This window comes from Erpetoichthys calabaricus, chromosome 2, assembly GCF_900747795.2.
Source record: "Erpetoichthys calabaricus chromosome 2, fErpCal1.3, whole genome shotgun sequence".
In the NCBI taxonomy this organism is placed as follows: domain Eukaryota; kingdom Metazoa; phylum Chordata; class Cladistia; order Polypteriformes; family Polypteridae; genus Erpetoichthys; species Erpetoichthys calabaricus.
The window spans coordinates 268,057,938-268,079,661 of NC_041395.2; the positions used below are offsets into that span (position 1 = coordinate 268,057,938).

The following is a 21,724-nucleotide window of genomic DNA, read 5'->3' on the forward strand; positions in this document are numbered from 1 at the left end:
TAACGGATCTCCGAAAAGCTTTCGGGAAGTGGCGTGACGTCAGGAGTATTCAAGTCAAAAGAGGGATGGCGGGTAAGGTCGTGACTCGTGGTGGGATTGTAAACAATGGGGGGGGGTGCAAGAAAAGATTAATGTAAGTTGTATTTAATTTTTTAAATGTGCATTAAACAGCGTTTTGGGCAATAGAAGTCTGCATTTTTACGCGACAGCTGAGTATTTTAGGCACATTTGTGATAAAGAAAAGCGCGAGATCTGTGTTAACCAAAATCATTTTTAGGGTATCTTGTATAGTTGATAAAATATGCTGCTTTTGTGCAGAGAGCCCATATTCCTAGTCCGATAAATATCTGCGATATTCTTTTAAACGTTTGTTTTTGCTATTGATACTTTTTATAAAGCTGTATACTTTAGGCAGATTGAGAAATTTGCTATAAATAACGAGCAGATCAAGCAAACATCCCATCCTTTTGTTACAGTAAGTAGACACGCAAAAAAATAAAAATGAACTCGGGAGGCCTTTTTTCACGTAATATTGTCATCCGGTTTTCAGTGCAGATGGGGAATTTATTAAATGCATTCCCAAATAATACACAATTATTATTTATTACATTTTTAGAAGTGTATTTATACTTGGAAGACATTTCTACCTCTGGTAGTTTCTTGTAGGTTGTGTTGAAGCACACCAAACGTATCACATCGCGATGGCTGGAGCCCAGCTGACACTTCACGCCTTCGGGACGCTGGGTTCGAAGCTCGCCGCTGCGGTGTGGAGTTCGCACGCGCTCCCCGTGTTCGCAGTGGGCTTTCATTTCACTTCCTGTCACATTGTTTTCCGAATCGAAAATGGACACGTGTGTGTGGTTTGGACACCCGATACATCACTTATTCAGTCATTTGTCGCCGGTTCTGCATACAAGGCTGGACGAATAAATTAAATATGACAGTCTTGTTCTGCCTTAACTGTAACTGCTGAATAAATCATTTCTAAAAACACTAGAGATTTGAGTTTTCTTCCATCATTAATCTTTAAGGCATAATTCGATAAAAGTAAAATCTGAATATTGTTGTATATCTTTTAACCTCATTGTGTTCTTTTTGTAGAAGTCTGTGTGAATAGTTGTACACACTGCAACAGAATCATCTACTATAGGAACACTTAGATAAAATAAAGGGCATGTGTGTTAGGGTCCAAAAATTGTTTTCTTTTGGAATATGCACTTACTTACCCTTACTGATACTGATTATAATGACTTGTTTAGCTATCAAAACATGGTTGAGATGAAAAAATAATAAAGTGATTGTCCAGTTGTGCATTACACAGGTTTATAAAGTGACATGAACATGACTCCAGATCTGCATTTAGTGAAATATATTCTTAACATAGTCATGCCCACAGAGAGTTGGGTTTGTCAGAGGGCATCTTTGCCAGTCCATCACACCAAACCAATTTAGAGTCACCAGGTAATCTTTATGTTTTTAGGATTTAGGAGAAAAGTGGAGTACTGAATTGGAATAAGTGGATTCACAAAATGGATTGATGATGCCCATTTCGTAATACATATCTTAGTGCATAGACTTCTTCTTCTTTCGGCTGCTCCGGTTAGGAGTCGCCACAGCGGATCATCTTCTTCCATATCTTTCTGTCCTCTGCATCTTGTTCTGTTAACACCCATCTCCTGCATGTCCTGTCTCGCCAAATCCATAAACAGTCTCTTAGGCCTTCCTCTTTTCCTCTTCCCTGGAAGCTCTATCCTTAGCATCCCTCTCCCAATATACCCACCATCTCTCCTCTGCACATGTCCAAATCAACGCAATCTCGCCTCTCTGACTTTGTCTCCCAACTGTCCAACTTGAGCTGACCCTCTAATTTCTAATCCTATTCATCTTTGTCACACCCAATGCAAATCTTCGCATCTTTAACTCTGCCACCTCCAGCTCTGTCTCCTGCTTTCTGGTCAGTGCCACCGTCTCCAACCCATATAACATAGCTGGTCTCACTACCGTCCTGTAGACCTTCCCTTTCACTCTTGCTGATATCCATCTGTCACAAATTATTCCTGACACTCTTCTCCACCCTGCCTGCACTCTCTTTTCACCTGTCTTACACAATCCCCATTACTCTGTGCTGTTGATCCCAAGTATGATTGTATAATGTTTAAAATACAAATAAATATCACTTAAAGAAGTATTTTTTTTCCCTGGTGAAATATAACGAAGTAAGTTTACTAACTTTGCCGATAGGAAGTAACTGCAAGCTCCCTCTTGGCTTGTGGGAATCCCTCTCCTCTGGGCTTTCAAAGCAAGTACAAAAAATGAAAGATGAATGAAGTGCATTCCATTTAATTTCAGACAATCATGACTTGTTATTCTGTTCTTTGCAGTGAAAACCACATGGTGGCAGTATGGATACGTTTGTTTTTGATGCTTCATGTGTATGTTAGATTTATCATGTGATAGACTTTTGTCTAATTCAGCACTGGCTCCTTCTTTGCTCCCATTAACAACAGAAAAGTTCAGAGCAAAATAGAAAGGCAGTGCAAAGTTGGAAAATAGTGAACTTTAACACTGATGAATTAAAAGTGCTATTATCTTAGATACAAAGGCCCTTACATACTCTTATGTAAAGTTACTCACCCATCTGTATTATCATATTTATTGTCTAAATATTGCATGGTGGCCCTGGAAAACATAATTTTCTACCACTGTATAATGTACCGAGGTATGTTTATAAACGGTATAGCAGTAAAGCCCACTTGACTTGACTTGAAACTGGTACAAGTCTTAATTCAGTGCTGCATGACTGTGCAACTATTCAGGGTTTTACTTAGTAAAGTCAACTTTTTTAAATAGCGAGACAAGGAAAGATATTTCAAAAACCGACATGGAGCTGATGCAGTTTCTGCCTTGCTTAATTTTTCTAGCTGTATAAATAACTTTGCTCACCAGTGTCTGGAAATGTGGAAATGAACATGTGTCCCTCCTGATTTTCACAGAATGTGAGTTCATTACTTTGATTTAATATTTTTAAATTTCTTATACACTGATAAAATGGATAGGACCTGATTAATGTATATGTAACTTAAATATACATATGTGGGTTGTACTGGCAATTGTTTTGGGTGTAGAATACAAAATGTGTGGAAATTTCCTGAGCAGTAATTCACAATTTTTTCTTTCCCATTCACATTTTCTAATCCTTAGGATGCAGCAAGATAATGTTTTTAAGGCTGCTCTTTTATTTTTAGTATTTGGAAAAATCCAACTTAGTCATTTTGGTTTGCCTTTTAATCTTACAGTATTTTTGTGTGCTTTGCAGATGTCACTTTCCTGATTTTTCTTAGTTAAGTTTTGTTCAAGAATAAAAAGTCAACAAACCGCAGAGCAAACGTAAAACAGGGTAAGTAGTAGGGTATCCAAATTAATGTGCTGTATACTAATTGCGCTAATACAGTATCAACCATTCTTTATTTAAGGTGAGAACATAGCAATCAACAATACTTTAGTTTAATAATATTAAAAACAATTTATTGTATTTTTCATGAGAATGAAAGTTATGCAAAGAATGAGGAAAATATTGAAATGTGATTTTTTTTTTTTTTTTTTTCTTTCTTGCATTTTGTCAAATTGTTTGGTTATACCTTCTTGTAATGCACATATTTTCAAAGTAAATCAACAATAGGTGTGCAGAAAGGAGGCAAAACAGATTACTAAAGTTAAGGATTAGTTTCAGTTTGAATTTTACAAATAGTGGGTGCCTCAGAAAAGCGGAAGAGGGGATAATAGAGAATTAAATAAAAGTAGGTGGATGTTTTTAATTCTCGAATCGCATACTAAAGCTTAAACATGCATCTAGAGGGCTTGTGATTTAGAAAGTATTAGGATGGGGGTTGGCAGGAGGATAGGATAACCTATACAACAGTTTATGCAGTCCAGGCTTTTAGTATTCAGTATATGGAAATTACTAGTAATTTGCAGATATTTCTTGTGGTTGTTAATACATGTTTTTTAAGATGCATGATTAACAAAAACAATTTATAATATGCTGTAATTGCATATTATAAAGATCTTCAGTCAGTGCCATTTATTAATTCATTACATTCGTAAAACACGGTTTGATAAGTGAAATAAACATGACCGCAACCATTTAACATTTTCTATGGTTTAACTTTACACATTTTCATCTAAAATGTATTTTAATTCTCACTGCTTTAACACTATGCTAAAAAGGATTAAGCATAATTATTTTAATTCTTTTTTATAAAGATTTTTCATGTAGAATAGGCCAACCAAATTGCTGTATTTATTTCAATTTGTTATCTCTCTCCTTATGATAGGTTGACTATAAAGCATGGAAGCAGACAAAATAATTCAAAGTGTGTTATTTGACTTCATTAAATCACATATCCCTAATGCAGATCTCAGGTAAGATAGCATATAGTTTTCTTCTGTAGACCTGACTTTTTTTCCCCTCAATGTAAGAGGATAAGTGACTGTTTTATCTGTACTATCCAAGTATATAAGTAAATCATACCTAATAAATAAGCCTCTTTATTTAAGTTACCAACACATGGTACAGTGATGAGAAAGCTTGAATTATGTCTGTTGAATGCATTCATCCAGTATTAAATGTGTTTTTTTGGAAAAAACACATGAACTTGTAGGATAAACATGTCTTTTATTTGAATCATGTGCTCTAATCTGTTGAGTTTGTGGGGTTAATTGAAATGGCTTTGGCCATAACCACCAATCTGTTCTTTGTAGTACAGACTTCCAGAGGTAAGTGATGCCCCAGTAAAAGGTTTCCAAGGACATTGAAGTTGCTTACTGAATTAACACTTTTGTATCCATTAGTCAAGGTGCAGGTGGAAAGTGTACTGATTGAAAAGATTCAACACCATCTCTGCTCATTTAGGGAGTAGTAGTCCCTCAAGAGGAAAGTTTACAATACAGGTTGTGAGCCCCTGGATAATAGCTAATGCCTCCTTTGCTTGAAATGTCAGTGTTGATGAGTATTCTGTGAAGAATAAGTTGAACAACAGTAGTGTGTGATGGATATTAAATTTCTCATGAGTTTTTTTATTGGAACACTGGGGGGAAATCAGGAATGGAAAATTATACATTTGCATCAACATAAATGGGCCTTTATGTTTGTATTAGGGTTGTCAAACAATAACCTAAATGATAATGGTTCATATTAAAAATATTGTATATACATATAGTACTGTGCAAAAGTGTTATGCCACCCATCAATATTATTTTTAAGTTATCTGAGCAGTAAGTGAAAACAATGCTGTATAATTTTTTTAAGTAGTCATGTGGTAAACTCTTCTTGCAGGATTTACCAAATCACTTTGGATGGATAATACAGTGGTTAGAAATCTTATGGGTTGCACCTCCAGGGAACTGGGTTTGAATCTCAAGCCTAGGATGTGATAGATAGACAGATCTTTGTTTGTTTAAGGGGGAGGTTTGGCTTTATACAGAAGCTCAATTTATTTAAAAAAAAACAAAAAAAAAAAACTCTTGCATACATAAATATTGTAACAAACAAATGAACACAAGAATTACTAAAAACCTGGCTAAAAATAAAAGAGCAGTCACAGTGAGGCATTATGCAAGTGAATTGCCATTGGTATAAAGGAACCCCAGTAGCGTTTCTTGCCACACTTCTGCTGAATCATTTGTTGGCAGAAAGTCCTTAGTGTTGCCCAAGTGAGGATGTGTAGCATTGTTCATAATGGCGCTCAGTTTTGTCTTTTTTTTTAAAGCTTTCCTCCACTAATACCTCCAGTGGGTTGAGAGTGGGTTTGCAGTAAGGAGGTTGTGGGAGATTGTGGGTTCGCTTCCCAGGTCCTCCCTGTGTGGAGAGCACTTTGAGTAGTGAGAAAAACGCTATATAAATGTAAAGAATTATTAGGTGGAGTGGTGGCTCTGAGGCTAGGTATCTACAATGGCAATTGGAAGGTTGCCGATTCGAATCCCATAAATGCCAATATGGACTCTGCTCTGTTGGGCCCTTGAGCAAGGCCCTTATCCTGCAATTGCTGAGCACTTTGAGTAGTGAGAAAAGCGCTATATAAATGCAAAGAATTATTATTATTATTAATTCAGTGGGGCTCTCTTGAAGTGATGTTACCAACCCAGTACACTATACTGTAGATATTGGCCATCGTAGAGTTCTAGAGTAGAATATGTGATTATGTGGCATTTGCACACTCTCCCAGTTTCTGCATTGTATTTTCCTCTGGATACTCCAGTTTTCCTTTCATATGACAAGGATAAATTTAGTTGGCAACTATAAATTAGTCTGGTATGAGTTAGTGTCAGTGGGTGTGTTTGTGATTGTGTCTGGCAATGGACTTGTGTCTCATCTGTGGTTGGTTCTCATCTTGAGCTCACTGCTACCAGGATAGGGACCACAACAATGAACTGAATAAAATGATTAGAAAATGAATGGATGACTCAAAGACCTCAGTTAAAGCGTTGTAGTCTTGTCTAAAACACACAGCTGATATAAGACTGCCAAAAAAGATATCAATGGACTAAAAGAGTTCTGAAAGGTGGAATTAGCCAAGATACAGAAACATGGTTAAAACCATTGCTATTCAAGAACATACTGCCAGTTACTAAATATAAAGATTTATGTACTTATCTTTTTTCAACAAAGACAATGAATTTTGGATCTTGTTTGCATTGTAGCTCACGTTAAACATATTTAAGGATTAGTACTAGTGAGCTTGCCATTCTCCACAGCTACACAGATTATTTTGTGAAGTTCCTTGTAGAGAACTACATGTTGTTTTGCTTTCCATATTTTAAGAAGAACATAATAGCACTCAAAGACAAGAGGACAGCTATAGACTAGTTGCAGAACTGGATGTTATGAGCTATGAAGAATAACTGAAGGACTTGAAAACTTTTTATCTTAAGCAAATTAATATTATGTGGTGACATGCTAGATGTGTGCTTAAAGTTACATATGCAGGATGGTTGTTCCTTTTAAAAGTACTTTTTCTTTTTTTCTTAAATAAGAACATGAGGATATAGATGAAACCTGGTTTAGGGTAAATTTTATGAAAATTTGTAATAGCATAAGCTGCATTATTCTAAATGAATAAGATACTTTTTCTATTCCTAGCCATAAAATATATATATTTTAATAGCTGCAGACTTAATTGAACATTAATATAGGGGAGATGTAAAGCAGATTGATATGGTAATGATTCCAAACTTCTTTTTCCAACAGCACAATTGATGATGTCATTCTGTCCTATATCACTGGTGTTCTTGAAGATCTAGGATCTCCAGAAAGAGAGGAGGAATCTTTTGATGTTGAGATGCTTGTAGAAATGCTCGAGGCCTACGTGCCTGGGTTTGCTGAAATTGAAAGGTAGTTGTTCTAGATATTGACATTTTTAATAGTTGATATAAGTAGCGTGTAACATTTTATTTGCTATCCCATTTTCTGTTTTCGTTAAAACCTTTATCCACAAAAAGGTTAAATAATTAAAACCTTGAAAAATGCTGGCTTATGAGAGTGAAAGTTCATTTAATTTTTTTTTTTATTTGCAGTGTTCATGTATATGAGATGATGATTAAATTAGCAGAAACACTGGCTTCCACCCGGAAAAAAGGTAGGTGAAACCAATGTTTGAGTGTGGTCACATTGCTTTTGTTCATTCTGTATGATTTTTGTAATGTAGTATAAATGATATTGAATTCACTGCACATAGATTGAAACTGCAACATTTCCCTAATTATATCCTTTCTGTTTTGGCTACACCTAGAGAGGGGAGTTGGCAGCTTTTAAAAGTTGTATTTTTATTTAAACGGATGTGTAACTTTGTCCTGCTTTTAATTTTAGTTAATACAATACTACTTGGTTATTCAAAATTCATCATTACCTGTGTTACACAAGCTCCTTTTAAGAGGAATACTCTTCAAAACAGCTTGCCCCAGTTAAGACTGCTGCACACGCACACAAAAAACAAAACTTTTGTTAAAACCATTCTTTCATCATTTCAATCTTTCTTTTAAAAGATAATTATTAACACCATTTGTTTAGTCCCCACATGAGAAGTTTGTTACTCCTGCAGATTTTAGTCTCGCAGTATCTTCCAAATTGTCACATTTTCCCCACATTGCACAGCTAAAATGTTTTTGTTTATGCCATTTGTTTTGTATTGTAAGTTCATTTTTTTGTTTGCTTCATAATAATGTGTGTTATGTTTGTGTAATATGTCTCTGTACCCTAGGTAAATCAACAAAAGCTAAAATAAAATATTAAGAGCTTGTAGATATTTGGTATCTACTGCATATATGAGATCAGTGTGATATGTAAAAGGAGTATATGAAAAAGTACATTTAAGTAAAATGTTTACTTTATGTACACAATATACATTTATTTGTATATGCAACATATATTCTTAGTAATTCAATATATTTTCCTGAAATACTTGAAATATTGAAGAATTATGTCTGGAATCACTAGATTTATTAAAATATATTTAAAATACACAAATAGTAATTAGTGGCAAGACAAATATAGGAACATTTTACCAGTTTTCATAAAACAATATTTTTGCTTAGTTGAATATAGAGTTTGTGGTGTTATTTTCTTGTCATGTGCATATTAGAAACTTTCCAAGTAAGATTTTTTTTCAGTCACATAGAGTCCATTTGGCATAAGGTATAGTTGCTGACAGATTGTGCTCAACAGCTGATTCAGACAAACCAATGAAGACCACGTGGAATGTAACTCCCACCGCCAGCATTCTTAATGCCTTTTAAAAATGGATGCACATTGTTTTTTTTTAATCTAAGCATGTCTGTAAACAATGTGCTAGCTAGTGTTACTGCATATCTTTTAGATGGCATTAGATAAAGGTAGCTAGATGAAAAAAATGAATTTATGTTCTGCAACTATAATGGGGAAGATAAGAATGGAAAAATTGAAGCTGGGAGCAGATCAGTTAGAATAAGTGATGTTCTTTTCTGTATTTAAGATCCATGATTCAAAGTGACAGAAGGCTACTGGTTGAAATTAGACAGGGGATTGGAGTACGATGGAAAAACTGGAGAAAGTGTAGTGGATGAAGACAGGTATGGAGACGAAAGGAAAACATTGTGTGAAGGAGAGTATTAGAGATGGGATTGTCGGGAGAAGTAAGGAAACAGAAACCAAACACTAGATGGAAAGATGTGATAATAAGCAGTATGCATGGCATTGGTTGTACTAGGGAGATTGCCAGAAATAGGAGGCCATGTAAAAGAAGCACTTTCACTGTAGCAACTCTGGATAAAGGAAAAGCCATGGTGAAAAGAAGTAAAGAAAAATAATATGTTAAGAGAGATAAGAAGTAATATTATAAACGACAAGAAACTGCCCAAAGAAAACTAATAACAATTTCATGTTTTAGGAGGTAGGCAGGGATTGAGTTCATTTTATTTCCTTCATAGAAATTTTATATTTGTATATTTTTATCTTTACTAAAGGAAATAGCAGTCCAGAGTCAAAATCTGAAAATAATCAAAGCAAAGACTGTGTTCCAAGAGTGCACAATGAAGACAGATGTAATCAAAAAACTACATCAATAGATTTAATTGGAGCAACAGCAAAGGTAAATTAGCATGTGAATGACTTGTTTTAATATGGCAACATGTTTCAGTGGGCCTTAATATTTTACCTTGTTTTTAAACACAGTTTTTTAATATTGGACACAAGTACTGCCTAACCCAGAATGGTTGCTGCAGTGATTTACAGTAATCCCTCCTCCATCGCGGGGGTTGCGTTCCAGAGCCACCCGCGAAATAAGAAAATCCGCGAAGTAGAAACCATATGTTTATATGGTTATTTTTATATTGTCATGCTTGGGTCACAGATTTGCGCAGAAACACAGGAGGTTGTAGAGAGACAGGAACGTTATTCAAACACTGCAAACAAACATTTGTCTTTTTTTCAAAAGTTTAAACTGTGCTCCATGACAAGACAGAGATGACAGTTCTGTCTCACAATTAAAAGAATGCAAACATATCTTCCTCTTCAAAGGAGTGCGCATCAGGAGCACAGACTGTCAGAAAGACAGAGGAAAGCAAACAAATCAATAGGGCTGTTTGGCTTTTAAGTATGCGAAGCACCGTCGGTACAAAGCTGTTGAAGGCGGCAGCTCACACCCCCTCCGTCAGGAGCAGGGAGAGAGAGAGAGACAGAGAAAAACAAACAGTCAAAAATCAATACGTGCCCTTCGAGCTTTTAAGTATGCGAAGCACCGTGCAGCATGTCGCTTCAGGAAGCAGCTGCACAGAAGATAGCAACGTGAAGATAATCTTTCAGCATTTTTAGACGAGCGTCCGTATCGTCTAGGTGTGCGAACAGCCCCCCTGCTCACACCCCCTACGTCAGGATCAGAGAAAGTCAGCGCAAGAGAGAGAGAAAAGTAAGTTGGGTAGGTTCTCAGCCATCTGCCAATAGCGTCCCTTGTATGAAATCAACTGGGCAAACCAACTGAGGAAGCATGTACCAGAAATTAAAAGACCCATTGTCCTCAGAAATCCACGAACCAGCAAAAAATCCGCGATACATATTTAAATATGCTTACATATAAAATCCGCGATAGAGTGAAGCCGCGAAAGGCGAAGCGCGATATAGCGAGGGATCACTGTACTGCTCAATGTGATCATTCTTCATACTTTCCATGTGCAAGAGGAGTCTTGGGGTCTACTGCCACAACTCTCCTCATTAATCTGAAATGCTAGGATTGGATGACATTGTACTTCTTGTAAATGGGCATTTGTATTGTAACATCTCAACCCTCAAAGTAGGTGATTTTAATATTAGCATGACACCTATTCTGAAACCACTAACATTTTTCCACTGAAGCACAATTTCAGTATATTATGTTTAAAGCATGATTTTGGGGGAGGGGTTTAAAACATAACTAAAACAATATGACTTACAGAATTACATACAAATGTAATATTACAATGTGTACTGCAAAATAATTAATAACAATAATAAAATTAAAAAATAAAATAACATTCAATAAGGAAATAACAGATTTTAATAAAAAATTCTGGATGTTAACAGGCTTGCAGTATTAGCAGAAATTACATTTTTGATCAATATTTTCATTAGTTTTGACTTTTATGTTTAGGCAGCAAATGTGGTGTAGTGGTTAAGACTTTGAGCTTAAAACTTTAAGGTTGTGGGTTCAAATCCCACTACTGACACCATGTGGCCATGAGGTAGTCTCATCACCTGCCTGTACTCTAATTGGAAAAACAAAAAAGAACTATGATACTAAATATACAACAGAAAATGAAACTTTCCTAGACCATATATACAAAAATATTTATAATTCATCCATAATTGCTATTCTCACATGTTCTAGTTCTTTTGGAATAGCATATAAACATACTGTATGTTCCCAAAGCATAGAAACCATCAATCACTATAGTAATGTTATATCATATGCTGGATAACAAAAATGGCACTGACTTAATTTAATAGTGATATTGAGAAAGATTAAATATATTAAACAAAGTACATCTTAACATCATTTTCAGCAATACAGACTGCAATGAAAAGTACCTGCTCTTGCTTACTCACCTTACACCAATCTTGTATTATTTTGAGTAAAGCACAAAAATAATGGAGTTTTCAGTAAGGTGTGGAAGTTTGCTGGAATTGAATGCCAACATGCATTATTTTTAAATCTATACATAAACATAAAAGTTGTATCTAAAATGATTACATATTCATATAGGTTTTAAATTTATTTTTTACAAATAATTGGCCACTTTCTGTTTAATTTTTTGACTTATTAACGTTTTGGTGGCACACAAGTGATCAAGATGTTTGAATTGGTTTTTGTACTTCTAGGAAGCCTTTAGCAAGGAGGATGAGCAAGTGCAGCTGCTTTTAGAAATGTTTCCTGCATGCTCAGTGAAGGAAGCCCAGACAGCACTTTCTATTGCAAAATGGGAACTTGAGGAAGCCGTGCAGCTGTTAATAGCAGGAGATGTTGAGCTCAGTGGGAACACTTCTTCTAAGGTACCATATTTTAATCTTTGTCACATTAGCTTGACTATGTGCGCTTATCTTCTGTGTTTGCCAGCCCATTATGATGTACAAACACACATTTATAATATTTGTAATCGTGAAATAAGTTAATTTATATGCTAAATAAATAGTTCAGACTACAGGTTTGCAAATTATATATTCAAGAAAATACAAGGACAGTTGAGTCATTTTTGTGTTCTGGTGTGTTAAAGTGTACATGTGGTTGTAAGGTATTATCTTGCTGGCAATCTTTTGTCAATGGAATGATCGGCTCCTGGATGATCGTGGTCGATATTAAGAGACTGAAAGAACCTAAAGACATAAAATCAAAAAACACACCCACACTGGCAAATTGAGAATGTCTTGTCATGCAAAAGTGAGTGGACTGTAGATGACATAAAATATTATGCTTATTCTATGATTTGTTTTATAAAATTGTTTTAAGATATTAATTGTACAAAAACAACAAAAAATACAGTGTAACTATCCACACTCTAAAAAAAGAAGGTAATTCCAGCAGCTTTGGTCTCATCCCAGACTGTTGTCATCAATACCTAAGAGGGCACAGTGATACCTAAACAGATCATGAGAAATAAATCTATTAGGGTGCCTTAGTGAGTGAAAGAACAAAGCTAGGTCAATCCTTCCCAGCAGCAGAAAGACCCCCATCAGGGCCTGGGTTGGTGCTATAAGGCCTGACTGGCATGGTTGATGCTAATAAGATTTCACTGGCACAGCCCCATTTCAAAACTAATTCCAAGACTTTGCCCAACTGTGAAACACAATGGTGTTTAAAGGCTGTTCCCTTCCTGAGGCAGTCGAGATTTGGAAGATGAGTTTAGGCGAAGGCTAGCAACACAGATGAGAGAGAAAGAGGGAGACTTCAAAACCTTTGTAGTTATGCCCTATTTGGCAGTGCTATTACATTTTGCTTCATACATTTTGCTGCATTGTGGTATTTATCCCTCCTTGTGTTTTTTTGTTGTTGTTGCTGGATAATTTTGAGCTCTTATGACCTCTTTGGGTTGGAATGATGAATAAGTGAATTACACAAAATGATTGAAAAATGTTGACAAGATTCAACTTTATGCCAAAAAAGACATTTAATATTAATCTCTTAAAATAGCAGAAATTTTGATTCCTAACCACTGTGGCACTATATGGTGCAGAACTGAGTATCCATTTAGAGCTCACAGACTGTGAAGTTTTGGACATATACACTGAAAATCTCAAGCTTGGTTATTACTGATGGCTAATAATTTCAGTCTTGGGCTAGACTGGTCTTTTCATCACAACCAATCAGAATAGGTTTGGTTAGGTTCAGCCTATCACAGTTCCTTAATTGTCATTGCGAAATCTGCTTTAGATTAATAGTTTTTAGGGAGATCGCAGGTTGTATTTTTAAGCCTTTTCTGCAGTTTATTTACCTTTTCTGTACATGTGTAGAACTACAGAAATAATCATGTATAGCTGCAACTAATTTCAGTGAGGGTTTAATACTACTACTACTAATAATAATAATAATAATAACCTCTAGTACATGAAATATATGACAATCTAATGTTCTCACCATACTATGTGCTCATCAGTTTAAATTGGATTAAGAAAATTCTAAAATGGATAACTGTATTGATATTCAATATTAAAATTTGTTTAATTTTTTAATTTGAAATATTACACTTTTGGTAATATTTAGCTTGTTTATTTGTTATTGTATTTTCTTTTAGATGCAATATCTGTGGGAACAATGAATCTTCCAACTTGAGAGGGCACCTGATATGTTTATTTGGCTAATAAAACACATTCCAGGATATTGTACAATTTACAAAAAAAAATAAATAAATAAAATAGAACAGATGATCCAGTCTGTCTGAAGGCATAGCTCATACAAATGCCCATCTTACAGCACTTCATTTTCAGTTTGTATCTCCATGCCTCTGTTTTACATTTTCCTTGGCATGTCTTCATCCCATATTATTACCTGTACTCCTGACTTGCCTATTCCTTAGTCTGTGTGTGTGACGTTAAGCTCCAACCTTAGGTGATTTCTGGCCAAGCAGTCTCTTCACTTTCCAAAGTTGGCAGTAACCCATCTTTGGCTACAGGTCCACTAGTACAGGTTGAATATCCCTAATCTGAATTCCTCCGAAAATCTGAAACTTTGAGTGCCGGCATGACCTCACAAATGGAAAATTCCATACTTGGGATCTCTTTTATGTAACTTTGCTTGGATTAGTGAAAATGTTTTCCTCCAAAAATATGCAAAGTTATGATTTCTCAATTTTTTTATTTTTAATAAATTTGCAAAAACCTCAAGTAAACTTTTTTTCACGTTGTCATTATGGGGTGTTGTGTGTAAAATTCTGAGGAAAAAACTGAATTTAATCCATTTTGGAATAAGGCTGTAACATACCAAAATGTGGAAAAAGTGATGCGCTGTGAATACTTTCTGGATGCACTGTATCTTTCTGTAGTGGGGTTCTATAGTCCTTTCCCCTGGAGCCCTCTTGCCAACTTGGTGCCACTTTACAATAATTTCACCTTTCATTTTTGCTTTAGACTAAGGAATGAATGACATAAAAAAATTAAAAGTAAATTCAAAAGATTGTTAAAGTTTATTGTAATGAGTATTTATTACAGTGAAATTGTTTTGTCTCCCACAGAGCAGTGACACTAATAAAATACCAACAACAGACCAGAAAAAACAGCACCACATTTAATGCAACATATATCCAATATAAGAAGACACACTGCGACAGCTGTCCATATGAGTAGCCTTACGCCATCGGTGAATACAGATCCACCAGCAGTAATACTGTGGATATTTGGTACTCGGGTTTACATGTTACAATCAATGGCGCTCTTTTCGTATTGTGCATTTAAAATGAAAAAATGTAATACAGAAAGAGACAATACACTTCTTTAAAGAGTAGAAGTTTTTGACAGTATTGTTCTAACTTGCCCCTCTCACTATGTGATGTGGTATTTAAAGTTTTTTTTTTTTTTTTTGATTGGATCTGTTAAATGAGGCAGAGGAATTAAAAAAAAAAAAAAAGAAAAACAACAAAAAAAAATGTCCATTGGACTAAGCACTCATTATCATTTTTGCATATGGTCTTGACTTTTGGGTGATGACCAAAAAAATATACTGCTTGTACAGCACCCAAAATACAGTAAGGTCACACTGGGAGGAGGGAACATTAGGGCAGAGTCACTGCTACTGTGAATGAAGGGTGTTCAGCCTTTGGTAAGAATTAACTCCATGGGCACAGATCTCTTGCAAGATACCCTTGAAACAGCAAAGAGTTGAAATCTCTCAATTTGCAGTAGAATTGCCCAGTGTAGCTAGAGACTGAAGGGAAAATCTAATCTGCTCTGTTTTACCTGTTACAACAGTCACACTGCAAAGCAAATATGGACAGAAAATGAATAAACTTAAGATGAATTAATTAAAACTTTTTTTTTTTTTGGTCATTAAAGTCTTCTTCACCACCACGGGATGAGACACTGAAAGCTGGCATTCTAGAAAAGTAAGTGTGCTATTTATCTTGTATTGGAGTATTCAGTGTGTTTTTGTGAATGTTTTCTATGATGGAATGGTGTCCCGTTCCACATCTTCTTGCTTTGCACTCAGTGCTGCTGCCCCATGTGACCCTGTATTGGAATATGTCTGCTCAGAAAATTATAATTTGATAGCAAAATAAAGTCTAATACATGCATACTGTTGATACACTATACTAAAGCAAATGCGATTTTGTGTAAAGTGCAAGTCAGTGGAGGTTTGTCTAAGCTGTACAAGAAAGTTATACTTGTGGGGTACAAGTTGTATGGAAATAATTGAAGCAGCTGAATATTTACATCTTATATAGAAATTAGGGGATGACATGATACAATGGTAAAGGAGATGGTGACTGCTTGACCTTGCAAAACTAAATTTAAGGCTACGTTCACACTATCCCATTTTCACTTAAAAACTGAGCTTTTAAATGAAAACTGTCTCTGTTCACACAGGCATATGAATATCATTTACAAAGGCTTCCTGTACGTAGTTTTATGCCTGAAAATGCATAAAACTGTGACCTTCACCTACACTGGGTATGCGCATATTTGCAACAAACTCCTTGAAGGGACTGTGTAGAAAAAAAGTCAGAGCCCCGTGAAAATCGAAGTCCTCTGTGCTTTATGCGCTTTCAAAGCTATCAGCGCAGACAGGACTGTGATAACATATTCACAGCGTAGAAAAACAAAGTCTTAAGGAGCTGAAGCAAACTGCCCCCTTGTCATTTTTATGTGCGGACTACAGTTGAAAGTAAGTCTTCAGAACTGGTGACTGTCGACTACGTTCATTTGAGAAGGTGATTGATTATAAGCAGTCCACAGCAATCGGGAGTGCATCTTGTGCCAAACAACATTTGTAAAACTAACTCAGAAGAGGAAATAAATAAATGTGTGCATGTGTCTTAGGTTTATGCAGTAAATGTTGTATAGAGTTTGTCAACTGTGTTATGTACAATCTGATTTTCACAGGGCTCAGAATTTTTCACTACAATGTTAATGCTGCCAGGTATGGGATTTATGACAAAACTGTATCATAATTAGTAAGTAATTAGCTTTTTAAACATTTATGAAGCATTCAAACTATACAAAACACAATTTAGATGGATACAGGTAAGTTTCACTAGAGTCATGGAAAGCAACTCTTTTATGGCTGATATGTTGGAAAATGTTGTTCTTCGATGAAGAGTTATCCAACAGGGAATGAGCCATTGTAATGAGGATCCAATCAGGGAAGGGCCAATGAAATAAGCACAAACCAATCAGTGTAATTAGAGTATCGTTTTTTTGTAAAACTACATTTGCACCCATCCATACCAAAATGCTGAAGCATATGGCTCTGGTGAGCGTTTTTAAAAATCTTGTTTTCAGGGTTTGAAAATGACAGGATAGCGTGGACGAGGAGTAAAAATGTAGGCTGATGCATCTGTATTTTAAATGAAAACATTAGTGTGGGTGGGGCCAAGTATTAGTATCTGCGGATTCATCAGTCAACAGTCGAGCCACCATAACACGGGTTTTCTTGAGTATTGTTCAAGTCAATAATCAAAGCCTACCTCAGTTACTGCAGTTCTACATCTGTTCACATAGCTGTTGAAAGAGCACATCATTCTGGATAATTTACTTTTCCATGATGATACTTACACTTATCAATGTCAACAAAATAAATAAATATTCTCTATGCTTTGGTTTTCCCTTTGATGTTTTTTAATATACTTTTGGTGGATTGTGTTCCATTCTGTGCAAAGGTAAATAGTATATTGGGGGAAAAAATACACTGCATGCTGATGGAGTGAAGTTATCATTGCTCCTTGAATCTGATCAATGTACATACAGTGGGGGAAACGAGAACTGAACACATACGTTTTTTTCAGTGAATATACAGTATTTCCAATGTTGCTATTCATGTGAAATTCTCACCAGATATTGATGTTAACTCGAGAAATGTACAAATATAAAGAATTCACAACATTAAAGGCCATAAATAAAGATATTAATGTATTGTAAGTGTATTGATGTTTTAAGGATCTCTATGCTCTTGTCCTTTGTTTTGTGACAGATACCATTTAATTAAAACCCAATTGTATACCAGTAATAAAATTATTGCTGAATATGGGGTGTCTATAGGGAATATCTTCTTAGGATGGTGATGATTATAGAGATTTAGAATAAAATTAAAGTGTTTGCCTTAATAACATTTTGACTACACCAAATTTAAACTTTCACAACCGACTTTAATCTCCTTTTGGCAAAGATGTAATATGTGAAATTATGTATATTGTTTGAGAACTACACTTATATAAAGCTCCTCTGCATTTTTAACTCCAATTTGTAAACAAAGTTTATATTGCTTTAGTTTACTAAACACTTTCTTTTTATTTGGTTGATTAGGTACATGCTGATGGATGAAGATGACAACAAAATCCACAGGCCCTTTATTCCTAAAGAGGTGACTACAATGTTATTATTGTTGAAAATAACTTGATTAGAAGTAAAGTCCATAGTTAGTTACGCATAGACTTATTACCATAGCATTCATGGTCAAAGGAGGATCATTCGTTCATTATTTACAGAGAAGCTAATATATATTCATTATGAAAGTTAATAGTGTAGCATCTTTTCATTATGACCAGCAAGAGTTTTTGCACAAAATTAATCTGTAGATTTGTGAGGATCCACTGTGATAGGTCCTAAACATTCCAGATGAGATTATGACTTGAGATGCTTAAAGAATAAGAGGTAGACATCCATTCAGTAAGCAATACTGTTTATTTAGGCATCTTAATTTTGTAAAGTCCACTTCAAAGTACTCAAGGTGCTAACAATATCAGTACATACAACAATTCTTGCATTCTTCTAGATGGGGAAAGATACTGAAGCAGCACTCAAAGCCAAATTGCTTCTGCAGAACATTATGCATGTACAGATGTCTTTCCATGTGTCATATTTAACTGTACAGTGAAGATAACTGAAATGAATCCAAAAGAAAGCACAAAATCATTACACAATAGGGAGTTTTAAGAACAAGACATGGGAGTCGTAATAAGACTTGTCATGCACAGAAACCATTAAGAAAGCGAATGGAAAGTAGGTGACACAGCAGATTTTAAAATATACATTGCATGTGATGCTTCATCTGGAAATATTATGTAGAGTCCAGATTTTTACATCACAAAAAACTAACTGTATTAGAGATGGTCCAGAGAAGCATGTCTAGCCGCCTTCTAGGACTGAGTAGTATTAGATTAAAAAAAATGAATCTCTTGTGTAATGTTAGGCAAATGAAGATTAGCAGAAGACATCAAAAGGTGTTCAAAAATTCTGAATACTATGTATAGTGAATGCCAACTGTTACTTTAAAAGGAAATTTTTCCACTAGAAGAAAAGTCTGCACAAGGGCTGGTTAATAGTAAGGTTTGCATAACTAAAAAGTTTTTCTTCACACACAGATGATAGACAATAAGCTCCGAAATAGTGTAGTAGATAATAGTAGCTAGGGGACATTTAAATCTCAACCTGACAGTGTTTTGTAAAAGTTACACTAACACTGTAGATATTGATAAGCTATGCTGGACTTAATGGGTGTTGTCTGTACTGATCTCACCTTAATGACTACATTAAAAATCCATCTAACTATATTAGCAACAATACTAAAAATGTAACAATGAGTATAAGAAATAAACATTTGAACAGTTGGTGGATCCATTTGATCTATTAAAGGATAGAAGGGAGAATAGTCTATGTAGTAAAATGATAAATGGCTCACCAACAAGGAAGAGGTATTTTGATGAAATCACTAATGTCATCCAAAAAATGTCCACCTAAAAGGAAAAAAAATGTAATTTTATTTATTCATATTAATGAACTGTGTCTTTTAGGCACCTAAAAAATTAGTTCGCTATTTGGACAATCGTGTTGTTAGCACTAAGGGGGAACGCTACCAGCAGATTAAGAAAGAAGAGAGTGAAGATCTGAAAAAAACATACATCAACCTGAAGCCTGCAAGGAAATACAGATTTCATTGATGGACTTGGCCTTGGACTAACAATTTGATTTTTTTTTTTGGTATTTAACATTTTATGAATTATGTGAAATATGTATGTTTGTTAGATCAAATTGTAATATGATGTAATAACTACTTGGATGGTAGTCTAAAATAAAAAAAAAAACATTCTGTTGTATTTGAAAAGTTTTGTAAATAAGTTATAACTCTTTCAGGGCTGATGTCAACTTTTGTTAAAATTCAGGGGTAGAGGGCTATAAGCTGCGACAAAACTCGCCCTTGCGTTTTAGTTAGACTCTCTTTGCTAGAAGGAATGTTACATAGCTTTGTTGATTTGACCTTGATTCTCTACGCGTCCGTGAGTAGCGAAGAGCAAACCACCTTCTACAATAGTATCGACATCTGGCAAGAGACCAAAGCTAATGTGCAAAGCAAAATACTCCATGGATGTTTTACATAATTTCGTTGAATAGGACTCTGACTTGACATACTCCGAGTTTGATACAAGTGATCTGGAGATGAACGAAAGTAAGGTACCAGCATCATCTGATCGGTCCCCAGCTGACTGTGGTGCTGAACACTTTCATGTAGCTGATGCTCATACAGCAGCGTTTGCCTGGGAGGACCACCACATATTGCATTACACTGCGACCATCACCAACCACCCATCTGCTGTGTGAAAAAAGCCAGGCTGCAGGCCCACCGTGCATTCCTGCTGTCCATTGAGGTGCCTCCACGCAGACATTGCTGCCAGATCTGCCGAACATGCGCCAACAGCAGCCACGGCATGTAGCAACAGATGTTGTATGTTGATTTATGTGTGAAACAATTGCTTTATGCGCTGCTCAGAAAACTGAGTTTTTTAGAAAAAATACTCCGCCCTCAAAGAGTTAATATATTAAGGATTAGTAAGTAAATTAGGACTTTCTCAAAAACACTAAATGAAAAAAGTAACTTTCCACAAAAGTACAGCAGTTTTTGCTAACAGTGAAATCTGTTAATATAGTGAACAAAATATATATACATATCCCTAAAGAGTCTAACTCACAAATAGTGTAGCAAATGCATACAAATACTAGTTATTCCTGAATATCCAGTGTCTCAGAACCTGCAAAGGTTTTGGGTAAACGGGCAAACTGCATCAAAGTTGAAGCCGTCTCTTGAAGCTTACAAGAGTGATTGTGGATTGAGGTCAGCACATGAGAAACCAGCCCATGGGAACAATATGAATGTAATGTTAGCCATAAAATGTACTGAGAATAAGGAAAATGTATGCGTGTTAGTGATTAGAAGAGCTCTTTTCCAAATAACAAACAAATGAACAACACCTAAATCATAAACACTGAGAGGTCTGGTATGAAGTTTGCAATTGTCTTGACATCAAGTCAGAGTAAGAAATAATGCACTAAAATTTCATTGGTCAATTCAAATTTGTCCCCCATCAAAAAAAATATATAATTGTTTCTAAATATATTTAGACATGATCAAAATAGGAGTCCTAGAGCTCCATGTAGAAGCTTGCAAATTAAGTTTTACAGAGTGTTCTCTAACAAGTTGCTTAGGTAGATTTTGGCAACAGGGTGGTATAGTACTGTAGTGGTTGGCACTACTGCGTCACAGCTGGGTTCAGCTGCCAGCTTTGCTAACATTGTAGTCTTCTGCAAGTACTCGGTTTGCTTCCGCATGACAAATATATGCATGTTACACTTACTGGCGGCTGTACATTGAGAAATTTTCAGACCTGTGATGGTCTAGCACCCTCTAGTACAGCAATGATTCTTGCCTTGTGCCCAGTGCTGCTTGGATACGCTGTAATTTCTATGACCTTGTGATGAAAAAAGCAGGTTCAGAAAAAATGCACAGGTAGAATTAGAAAAAAATATCTTCTGATGTTGGCTGTTCATTACATGGAAAATTGGCGTAAAGGTACAGTACTTTGGATTAATGCAGAAGTTGGCCTTCTGTCTCTCACATGAGGAGATGCTGGTGGTTCCATGTGTTCTATGAATATGTAGACTACAGAAGGTTTTTAAATAGTCAATTCATCATATAGCATTTTCACACTGCACATAATGACAAGTCATTTTATATAATGAGAGAGATAT

At 35.5% G+C, this 21,724-nt stretch overlaps 2 protein-coding genes across 6 annotated transcripts in view; one reads left to right on the forward strand and one right to left on the reverse strand.

The window, feature by feature from the left end:
* cuedc2 (CUE domain containing 2) lies at positions 1 to 19,818 on the forward strand. 5 transcript variants are annotated; one of them, XM_051922941.1, is made up of 10 exons: positions 1 to 72; positions 3,317 to 3,399; positions 4,345 to 4,422; positions 7,247 to 7,390; positions 7,573 to 7,634; positions 9,496 to 9,620; positions 11,882 to 12,052; positions 15,542 to 15,591; positions 18,008 to 18,065; positions 19,495 to 19,818. In XM_051922941.1, the coding sequence occupies exons 3-10, from the start codon at positions 4,349 to 4,351 to the stop codon at positions 19,639 to 19,641; spliced, it is 831 nt and encodes a 276-aa protein (XP_051778901.1). In that variant the 5' UTR covers positions 1 to 72; positions 3,317 to 3,399; positions 4,345 to 4,348; the 3' UTR covers positions 19,642 to 19,818. The 5 variants fall into 5 exon arrangements, with proteins under 5 accessions (XP_051778901.1, XP_028651332.2, XP_051778900.1 ...); XM_028795499.2 differs by having other exon boundaries at positions 2 to 72; positions 3,317 to 3,397; positions 4,335 to 4,422; XM_051922940.1 differs by having other exon boundaries at positions 20 to 133.
* Positions 18,121 to 21,724, reverse strand: part of fbxl15 (F-box and leucine-rich repeat protein 15) — a 17,519-nt gene continuing 13,915 nt past the window's right edge. The window contains exons 5-6 of the mRNA XM_028795495.2: positions 19,383 to 19,437; positions 18,121 to 18,584 (exon numbers count right to left, since the gene is read on the reverse strand). The gene's annotated coding sequence lies outside the window, so the exon portion shown is untranslated. The remainder of the gene's footprint in view (positions 18,585 to 19,382; positions 19,438 to 21,724) is intronic.

Coding starts and splice junctions, on each gene's coding strand:
- cuedc2 (XM_051922941.1), top strand. CDS start 4,349: ATGGAAGCAGACAAAATAATTCAAAGTGTGTTATTTGACTTCATTAAA. Junction 9,621..11,881: donor TAATTGGAGCAACAGCAAAG/GTAAATTAGCAT, acceptor TTGTACTTCTAG/GAAGCCTTTAGCAAGGAGGA. Junction 18,066..19,494: donor GGCCCTTTATTCCTAAAGAG/GTGACTACAATG, acceptor TGTGTCTTTTAG/GCACCTAAAAAATTAGTTCG.